Source organism: Silene latifolia, chromosome 1 (assembly GCF_048544455.1).
Source record: "Silene latifolia isolate original U9 population chromosome 1, ASM4854445v1, whole genome shotgun sequence".
In the NCBI taxonomy this organism is placed as follows: Eukaryota; Viridiplantae; Streptophyta; class Magnoliopsida; order Caryophyllales; family Caryophyllaceae; genus Silene; species Silene latifolia.
In genome coordinates, this window is record NC_133526.1 from 94,757,615 (window position 1) to 94,768,188 (window position 10,574).

At 33.2% G+C, this 10,574-nt stretch overlaps 1 protein-coding gene across 4 annotated transcripts; it reads right to left on the minus strand.

The window, feature by feature from the left end:
- Window positions 1–378: 378 nt before the first annotated feature.
- Window positions 379–8,488, minus strand: LOC141607904 (CSC1-like protein At1g32090). 4 transcript variants are annotated; one of them, XM_074427256.1, is made up of 11 exons: window positions 8,075–8,488; window positions 5,389–5,541; window positions 5,084–5,219; window positions 4,749–4,850; window positions 4,472–4,591; window positions 4,270–4,350; window positions 3,792–4,132; window positions 3,137–3,382; window positions 2,371–2,695; window positions 1,345–1,578; window positions 379–1,015 (listed from the first exon to the last, which is right to left on the minus strand). In XM_074427256.1, exons 1-11 carry the CDS (start codon window positions 8,392–8,394, stop codon window positions 695–697), a joined length of 2,379 nt encoding a protein of 792 aa, XP_074283357.1. In that variant the 5' UTR covers window positions 8,395–8,488; the 3' UTR covers window positions 379–694. The 4 variants fall into 4 exon arrangements, with proteins under 4 accessions (XP_074283357.1, XP_074283363.1, XP_074283368.1 ...); XM_074427262.1 differs by having other exon boundaries at window positions 600–1,015; window positions 5,409–5,541; window positions 8,075–8,165; XM_074427267.1 differs by lacking the exon at window positions 8,075–8,488 and adding an exon at window positions 6,479–6,557 and having other exon boundaries at window positions 600–1,015; window positions 5,409–5,541.
- Between the last annotated feature and the right edge of the window lie 2,086 nt (window positions 8,489–10,574).

The following is a 10,574-nucleotide window of genomic DNA, read 5'->3' on the forward strand; positions in this document are numbered from 1 at the left end:
AAAACAGGTGAAGAAAACATTAAAACAGTTTTATTATTCAATTAGTTTGCTTTGTTTTTCCGCCAAATATTAATTTCTTCATCCCAATTATTTGTTTACCAACTATGACAAATAATTGAGACGATGAAAGTAACTCACAAACCAATCATTAAATAATTGAGATGATGAGAGTAACTCACGAACCAACCATTTAGAACTACCGCAAAATTTGGTATTCAAAGTTGCAGCCATGAAATACTAAGCTCTGGTTAATTTCCTCGATCTAGAATAAGCTTTTACTTATCATAATAGATAATTATATTAATATTTCGCCAAAAAATGTTTACCTTTGAGGTTTTCAGGAATTTCTTGTGAAATGTAAGGTAGTAATAATCAGACTTGATCTTGGTGCATCAGGCACAGACTAAAATCTAGTATGTACAACTGATAAGAGGATGATTTACATCAGAAGGTAAAGTCTAAACTATCCGAAAGAGACGACGACGAAATTCTAAATTACAGTATTAAGGGTTGAGCTCTAACTAATCTCAAATTAGCATAATCATCTTAAGTCACTAAGTGGCTAGTACTCTCTGTATTCCTAACACAAAGGTAAGGATGCTATACATAAACCCCTTTACGGCCTTACCCGTGATTCGCATGAACCCTTTTGGCATCGCAGTAATGTTGCTGTACCTCTGAGCAGCTACGAAGATCAACGACTTTCATAATTATATTTTTCCTGCAACGAGTGAACATTCTGACCACTGTCCTTGTCAGAATGGAATTCATCCCCATAAGAATAAGATCGAGGGAGCTCAGGAGGACAGGCTGCAGAGCTTTCTTCCACTCGAGATGGTGGAATTGATACAGGTGGCTGTTGTTTATCGACTCTGACTGCATCGACCCTGACGTCTTCAAGCTCTACTTCCTCGAAAGAGTGGAAGATTGGATGTAGATATGCATTAGTAAGGCAAGCTTTTAGATTTTGGTCGGGTTCCTCAGTTTGCTCCTGCTCGTCTTTTTCAGTGGCTTCCTGTTACATCATTCACCCGAAATCCGATTAGTTACCTTGGCATTGGGCTTATAAGAGAGATTTTAAAATTTTGTCGGAGGAACAAAACCCCGGTGTGCCGCAAAGGCTTCCACATACAATGGGGTCAGCAAGATTAAATGTATGATGTTTTTCGCTTGTGTTGAACACAGGGACATTACTTTTGAATGATCCCATAATGAAATTTGTATCGTTGAATTGACTAACAATTACTAGCAGCAAATGGAAAATATGGATTTCTTAAAGATATGTAAGATGGAGTCTCCGACTAATAAATACTATGAAACTCTCGGGTGTATATAAAATCTGACCTCCAGAGGATATCGATTAAAGGCAGGCTCAAAACGACTCTGGCAGTACTTGTGGAAAGCATAGGTCACTAATGGAAGCACAATAAGCAATGGGGTAGAATTAGCAGCCTTTTTTGTGCTGAGAAGCCCCATTAGAAGGAACTGAGATATCAATAGGCTAGCGATAATGCGGGTATGAACATGTGGCCAGAACGCACCAGCACTCTCGTATCGTTGATTGTACACATTAATTATCTGGAAAATGAAACGAAATTAGATATCAGACAGACATGATACACAGATAGGGAGAGTATTTACACAAATATTAGATATGCACACAATCTTGTTCACGGAGAGAACAATAAGCTAATTGTCAGTGTGTTCTAGCTTCTGCTCCTCGGCAGGCGATGAAAATGCGCTAGCACTAAGCAGGATCATAAACAGAATGCCTAGTTTTTTGGAGCACACTAGAGTCTGGTAGGCAAAGATCACTGGTCATACAAGTGCACAGTTTTTTATCAATACAATTTGATGAGTTGAAGTTGGTTATCAAGATGATGCAGGGTTGCATGTATTACAAAACTACAGACTTCCGTAATTGCAAGGTTTCAGCAGTTTGAAGATATCAGATGCATGTGAATGTGAAGTCTAAGAAAATTTACCAAATGAACAGAAACAAATAGAAAACTAGTAAATTTTCCAAAGGCTAACAACAAAGCCTTAGTCCTGAAATGATTTAGGTCAGTTATTATGAATTGTTGTATGGTACCGTCACAGTCAATGTAATATGAGAAAACAATGAAAACGTGCATAGAATAGTTAACAAACATATCCATATTATCTTCAGTCTTCCCATATCACTCAGCCCTCACGATCTTATCACTCTTCCGATCCTCAACCATGTTAGATTAGTTTAATTTCATAAGTGGGCCATAAAAATTACAAATAAGACGAAATGGAGATCATGAGTAAGGATGAATTTGCGTAAATACTCTCACAAGCTGTGTGATGTGATTGATATTGAAGAGGATAGAATTGAATAACTACCTGATGACGGTAAACCAGAAAGGCCAAGAGAAAGAACACGACTATAAATGGTAAAAGTATTGGAGTAACAACTGCATAGACAAGTCCTAGCAGGAAGTAAAGCTGCAGACTTGGTAGAGTTTCCGGAAAGTTTATACTTCCTGGATTCATCGCCCTGTCTCTATCGCGTTCAGTTTTGACTAAAAACATGTTTTTTAAATGGAAAATGACAAGCGGCTTCAAACGAACAATTTCACTCGCAATACCAGCCCAACCATCAACCATAATATATGTAATGAAAAAAGTAGCCTTCATTGGTATTGATACACCAATGGTCCTTGGAATCCTGCAGATTGAGAAACAAGTGGCAGTTATATATCAACTATGAAGGTTTATAGCATGTGGAGAAAAAGACTTAAAACAATGGACAAAGATGTTCATTGACACGACAAAAATCATAGAATCAGGCTGGGGACAAGAAGGTGGTCTGATGTACTTGCAATAAAAGTTTGAGATGAAATTACAGATTTCCAACTTAACAAAAGCTTTACCGATACACATACTATATATGCAAATATGCAATGACATATGCATCATGGCATTCATATGTCTTAAAGTGTTTTACCACCTTCCTGCAATTATATTTTGCTTCGAGGAAGAGATGAAAAAGTCGTAGAAAGGTATAGAATTATGAACCAGAAAAGTGAGTAGCCTAATTGTCTAATCTATATTTATTACTAAAAAGTGTTTTAAAACAAAACCAAGTCATTTAAAAAGGAAGCATTACTGGCTAGGTGATTGGTGAAGAAAAGCATAAAGCTGCCCCAAAGCCGTTCCAGTTATTAAGCTTCCTAGAAAAACATTCACCAGCATAAAATAATAATACTTGTCCGCAGCTCTCCGCTCAAGTTTAGACCAAGCCACATATCCTTCAATCTTTGACATTAGCATCAAAAGAGCGGGGAGAACATATAAGAAGAGTTTAAGAGCTAAACCGGGAAGAAAACCCTGCAGTAAAGATTTGATAAGTTTCCTGCACATCATTAAGGTATTTAGTCAGAAGCAAATCAGTGAAAGTTATTGAATATATAGGCTAAAATTCTGAAACCAAAATAAACTTAACGGTAGAACTTTTAAATTAGTTGGGAAACACTAAAATAGATTCCATAGATTAAAAAACGGATTAAAACCTTCACATACCAGACCACCTAAAAGAATCTAGCAGCAAGTAAAAAAAAAAGTCAATAAATTCAAGAACCTCATGATCCGAAAATTAACGTATGATTTGACTTAGATCCTTTTGTCCTCCAATAATGACATAATAAAGAGAGTAAGAGAATAATACATATAGCTTCATTGTATCCTCCAAAATTGAGGTTAATTTTTTTTTTTTTCTAATCACAAGATGAGAAATTAAAGAACAAAAAGGCGCTAAAACTTACATTTCTATTACGGGCCTGAGGAATGGAGCAACTTTTTCCAACGCTTCAAGATTGGCAAGGGATTGTACAAAAGCAATGGGTATCATGTAGAAAAACACCAAGGCAAAAACTGATATTCCGATCACAAATTTACGGATGGTGATAGAAACAAATGGTATGGCGAGGTTCTTCCAGTAAACATCACGAGGTTCTGGTGCCCAACTAGTTAACCACAATGTGGGATTTTTGCTTTGTTGTGTTTGTGCACATACCGCAGCACCCCATCGTGATTTAAAAGAAACAAAGGCAGCTGGCATGACAGATTTTGGGTCCTTCAGAATTCTCTGACGCTCCATCGTTAACTAAAACGAAAAGGTACAACAAAAACAAAAAATAAGACTTAGTCCGTATATTTACATAAAGGTATTACTTCAAATTACATCAGGGGTAAAGAAAATGATGGAGATGATTATGAGAGAAAATTTGTTACAAAACTTACTTTTCTGTCTAAGTGCGTCAATTGGTCTTTGTAGAAGTTAATGGAATCGACTTTTTGACCCCAAAGTCCAAGAAATCCAGTCTGAATATGATCACAAAATAACATGTCGGTAAAAATGCATACATTATTAGAGTATTAGGCATATCCGTGAACAGCCAAAGACATCTAACATCTCTAAAATGTTGATTTAAAATTTTGTTACCCTGCTTGTTGGCCTCTTGTTCGCATTTCTTTCAAGCTTGAGTTGGTTATAATCCAACCAATTTTGGATTCTTTCTCTTTCTTTTACAAGCTTGGCGAATTTGTTTGCATTGAACATAACCTAACATTGAAGGAACCAAAGATTAACTCAAAGAGCAACCACGTATAACCTTCATTCTTATTGCAAATAAACAATGAGTGCACATATAAACGTGCTAAAGTAAAATGAAGTTTTCGGGAGCCGATATTTAACATTGTTCAACAAACAAAGGTTTAACCTGGTGGCAAAGATAGGTACTTCGATGATTTTTCTTGAAAAATTGATCGACTGAATCTGAGATTGAGCGATCTGAAGCACGCGGGACATTCCTTACTAAAACCTGCAAAAACCCAATATAATATGAGTAAATAATCTAACCATGTCAAAGTTTGAGTTAGCAAGGGTTTTCCTCATAAACAACATTCCAAGGATGTTGTAGCCATGGCTGGAGTTTTCTTGATACTTTGAAACATATATGATGAGATGATGCTACTCAATTAGATAGAATTATACATGGTTATTATACATGGTTGCTAATCGGGAGCCTATGAAAAGAAATGAAGAGGAACTTACGGTATATTGCTCAACACGTCTTTGTCGAGAAGCCATAAACAACAATCTCATGGATGCAACCCTATCATACTCTTTGTAAAGCAGGAAACAAGTCCAAAATGTGAGCACATACTCCATTCCAATGTGCGCAAAGAATCTGAAATTTAAGAGACAACCGTTATACACATGAATAGATTCAGTAACTCTACAATTAGATCAAAGATAATTTTTGTGAAAAGCAGGACTCTGGCTATTAATACGACATCATATATAGAGTTGCTATAGAAAATCTGTAACATACTTGGAAAATGAAATGGAAAGCCTACCTGAGTGATTTAGGACGTACATTTGATATAGAAAGCTTGTCGATATTACTTGTAACAAGTTCTTTCCGCAGGAAAAACAATGTTCCACCCGATGCATTGACTGGCAGAAGTACAATAATTGCCAAAAGCATCACAGGTATGAATATCTTTAACCTACAGGAAGGGAAGCACGAGACTAAGATTAGCATCAATAGTCCAAATCATGACTATTTTGTGACAACTTCAACAGCTGCAACATTATGCCAGAAATATATTGTAAGTCGCGAAAGTGGTGATTAGCCCCCATAACTTTAGTCAATTGTGCGATTAGGCTCCATAACTTACAAATGTAGTAATTAGGCCCCATAACTTTGATAAAAAATGAAATTCAACCCAAATTTTTATTTTCAACCAAAATTGAATTAAAATATTCAATTTTATTCATCAATACAATTTGTAAGTATAAAATAAAACTTATTAAAAATTTAAAATTGTGTATGCAATTTATTACACATTATTGCAAACAAATATTTGAATGAATTAAATAAAATTGAATACTTGTAAACAAACTCTCATATGTATGTGAATTATAATAAAATTAGTAAAAAATATTAAAAATATTCTAAAAATTATGTTAATAAACTAAATAAATACTTTAAAATGTTAATAATTATTTAGTGTACAATGGACTTATATATAAAATGATTTAATGATATGATTAAGTTAAAAAGAGAAATTGAGTTAGATTTCACTTTTTGCCAAAGTTATGGGGCCTAATTACTACATTTGTAAGTTATGGGGCCTAATATCACAATTGGCTAAAGTTAAGGGGGCTAATTACCACTTTCGCGTAAGTGAAAGGCACCGAAATTCACGGGTTTATTAAAAAAATTCGTGGGAAATTTAATTTAATCTAATTCGTATATCAGATTATCAGCTACTTGGCTTGAATAAGAGTGTTAACCATTCTAATTTCCAAAAAAAACTGACTGAAAAGAGAAGGTAGAGTAATAGGAAAGCAAATAACGGAAAAAAAAAAAAAAAAAAAAAAAAAAAAAAAAAAAAAAAAAAAACGGCTACATGATAAAGACTAAAGAGTATGCGACTTTACTAGCAACTCAGTTCACATAGGGTTGATGTAAGAAAATCCAATAACTTCGACAGCAGGCAAGCTAGGACTTTGGTACAGCAGATTCACATCCTAAAAGATCATACAAATACAATGAATCACAGGGCCATGTATCAAATGAAAGCAAATGCAACAAAACATCAAAAAAAAACCTCAAGATTTTTGAACTTGATCGACCAATAAAAAAGTCAAAGCAAAGAAACGTGCAGAGAAATGAGCACACAGGCAGTAAATTGGAAAGTGCTCGTAACCCTATGCGGAAATAGCAGCTGAGACTCGAAGCCGCATGCTAAAATATGTATATCATGAATACATAGTTTCAAAAAAGAAAAGGAAAAATAGGCGCCAGAAAAGTAATCAAAGAGATTTACATTTGATAAGTTTGTAAAGATTAGAGTTCTATAGTGTTTCACTGTATGACAAATAATAAAGTACAGAAAACCGAGCTAACAGAAAACACCAAGAACACATAAAACAGTACTCCGTATATATTTGGGGAATTATAACCCTAACCAAAACTAAACCGAATTCCTGAAACAGTAACAAGACAATAGAAGGAGGGAATAGAGTAAGAAGAAAGTAACTTGAAAGAGAGTCAATGATTGAAAACTAAAGTACCACTATCAAAACAAAACTAGCTCAGAACAACACAAAAAGCAAGCATAAATTGATGGATTTGAGCAAAAGAAATTAACTTTAGAGGACAATATCTGCTGAAAACATATAATCAAACCAAACCCAGATAAAAAAACACACAAAAACGAACATAAATTGAGGGAATTGAATCAAAAGATAATCACATGAAAGAGGAGTTTAATTATAAAAATGTAATCAAACCAGCAGAACCCAAGACAGAAATCATGAACAACACGCAAAACCAGCACAAACTGAGAGAAAATTGCAGAAAAAACAGCAAATAACAAAATCACAGTAAACACATCAAAATGACTTAAACACATCATAAATTTGAAAAGTGCCTAAAAGGATGGAAAAAAAAAATTCTTCTCCGGTCTCATTTGATTATACACGTGTTCAGAGTATGTTAGGGCGGGATTTTGAAAATCGTATACAATCAAATGCAAGAGAGGAAGTAACAGTCAATTACAATTGCTAATTCACTAAAACCAATCAGTGCAGAAATCATCAGGAACACACAAACATCTAAACCCAGTAAAATCACACCACAAAAGACAGAAACTTTATGATAGAAACCCGAGTATAAATTCACTACAAAAACAATTTTAAAATTTATTGAGCAAAAAAGACAGAAACTTTATACGTACCCAAGTACATAAATTACATCAAAACACCAAAAAAAAAAAAAAAGAGCAAAAAAGACAGAAACTTGAAGTATCAAGTACAAAATCACATCAAAAACACCAAAATAAAATTGAATTGAGCCAAAAGACAGTAACTTGGTAAGTAAAAGTACATAAATCGCATCAAAAACACCAAAAACTAAATGAATTGAGCAAAAAAAGACAGAAACTTGATAAGCATTAAGTATAAAACCACATAGTAGAATACACCAAAAACATTTAACTAAACAAAAAAAAAGGGAGTAAAAAAGAGAAGTACCCAAGTAGATAAATCCTGAGAAAAACAGCAGAATCAAAACCAGCATGATCAATGAGTTCAGTTTCAGACATCTGTAAGGCTTGAGGCATCCAATTAAGAAAAGTAAGATATGTTTTAAAATCAAGATTAACAAATTTACCCACAAAATTAGTAGTGCCAACAGCAACAGGGTCTTTTCTTTTGCCATTAAAATACCACTTTGGAAAATAAACTCTATCATTAATTGGTTGTATTCTAAGTAGTGCAAAAGCAAGCAACAATGCTATTGCTGTTGCTATGTTTATGAATGCTGATACTCCTATGTCTGTTACTGATGCCATTCTTCTTGCACTTTTTTTTTATTGATGTTGACGGGTGTTATGAGTTTTGAAGTAAATAGGACATAATAATCACAAAGTAAGGAATGTGATTTTTGGCTTTTTTTTTTTTTTGTTTCTTTGTTGTTTTGTTCTAATCTTGTTGTGTAGGTGGAGTTTCCATACTTTTTTGGAAATTATTTTTTATGAACTTTTTTGGACTTGTTTAGTATGTTTAGGATTTTGTTCCTTTTTGAAGTTTGGTGACAATGGAAACATATTTATTCTTGTCAATTAGTCTTATTGTAGATGGTATAATGTAGATGGGTCAAATATGTCATAATTTTAAATGGATAGTGTCCGTCTAAAATGAAATTTTGTGTATTCTTGGTGGTGTTTATATGTGCGAAAAGTTGAAAACTATCAACCATGATAATATGCAAAGAAGTTAAAATGTTAAAATACGTTCTGATTATGAAATGAGTTGAACTGAAATTATTAATTGTACGTAAGTTTATAAACTTAGAAGTTTTTTTACACGTTGATTTTATGAAAATTTACTAACTAAATTTTTTTTGGAGTGGATCTAGGGGATAGTAGGATGAATAATCTATGTGAATAATGGAAAATTTAATTTTTTTTTCTGGTATACTTTATTTTATTAGTGATTGCCATCTCAAAATTTAGGATTATTCTTGAAATAATTGGTTTCATTAAACGTGAATCTTATATGGAATACAAATAATTGTTATTTCTTTCTTTTTTATATATGAGTAAATATATAACTATGAAATTTTTTTTGAATGGAAGTTTATGGAAGATTTATTCTACAAAAAAAAGTGAAATACTCTATAAAGTATAACGTTTGAAAGACCTAGACATGAATTGGCTATTGGTAAGATTTCATGGGCTCATCGCTATAGTCTTTTAGCTTTGTCTCGGCTAAGTTCACGAGTTGGAGATAAGCGGACTCGAACCGCTGACATTCGCCACAGGGTAAACCACCGTCTCTCAGGCCCCGACTGACTGATTCTACCATAGAGGTCAACGATAGACAATAATAACTCCCCCCCAAACACAGCTTATAACTTTCATCGTACAGTGTTGTCCGAAGAGCAACTCTTCTCAAAATCGATGAACCCAAAAATAATATCTCATTTTCCTTTCTATTTTTTTTTTTCACTAACAAAACAAACATTACTGTATTGAAATTAATAGAATAGATTTGCATTTATTAGCGAATAATATGAAAATCATACAATATTACTAGAAATTAATCTCCCAATATTTTTTTTACATCATAATTAAAACGAAATTATAAAATCATCCTATAATAAATGGTGAAAAAGAAAATTCAATCTAGATTCTATGCACAAATTCTCATTTGTGACATGCAATATCCGTCACTTTGAAGTGACGGATACCATTTTACCTCACAAAGTACCCACTTTTTCTCTCTCTGCAACACTGTTCATGTGGTCCCCTTTCTCCACTAACCCATTTTGTTACCATTTTTACTCACAAATTATCCGTCACAAATGGTAACCCGTCACAAGGGAGACCAATTGGATTCTATGGAGCACCGCAGGAGAAAGACGAGCGACATGCAATACGTACAAGTCTCTTTCGTTTCTTTTGCTGTCAATTCCTACTAATCATTGGCCTTCACTTCCCACCAAAGCTATCGCCTTTGTCAGGGTCATTAAACAAGTCCACGTCCACGTAAATTTGACTTTTATAAGAGACCGTCTCTTTATCTATAAAATATAATTAAAAGGCTATTCTAAAATGATAAATAAACTCTACCTACACAAAGCCACATAGATCCAAAAAGCCATCTAGATTAAAATTTAATGTGATGTGACATATTTAAATGCGATGTTGCATATTTATAATGTGATGTTGCATATTTTTAATGTGACATGGATTATCAATTTATTATTACATGGCATTAATTTAAATCATTTATCTATAAATTAATTTAATTCACTTATATCTATAATATTAAATGATATTATCATTATTCTTAAATTAATTTTGTATATTAAATATATTGTCTCCCAAAATTTATATAACCCTTACAAATTTACATCAAATTTCATAATTTATAATTAATATTGACATTTTAATTGAATTTTTTGTAATAAAATATGTTAATAAATTTCATAATTTATAATTAAAATTGAGATTGTAATTGAAATTTT

What these genes read in the sequence shown, in the direction of transcription:
- LOC141607904 (XM_074427256.1), bottom strand. Translation starts at nt 8,394, where the DNA reads ATGGCATCAGTAACAGACATAGGAGTATCAGCATTCATAAACATAGCA. An exon ending in ACAAGAGGCCAACAAGCAGG is followed by an intron (nt 4,351 to 4,471) that starts GTAACAAAATTT and finishes GATCATATTCAG; the next exon opens with ACTGGATTTCTTGGACTTTG. An exon ending in CTTCACCAATCACCTAGCCA is followed by an intron (nt 2,696 to 3,136) that starts GTAATGCTTCCT and finishes CTCAATCTGCAG; the next exon opens with GATTCCAAGGACCATTGGTG.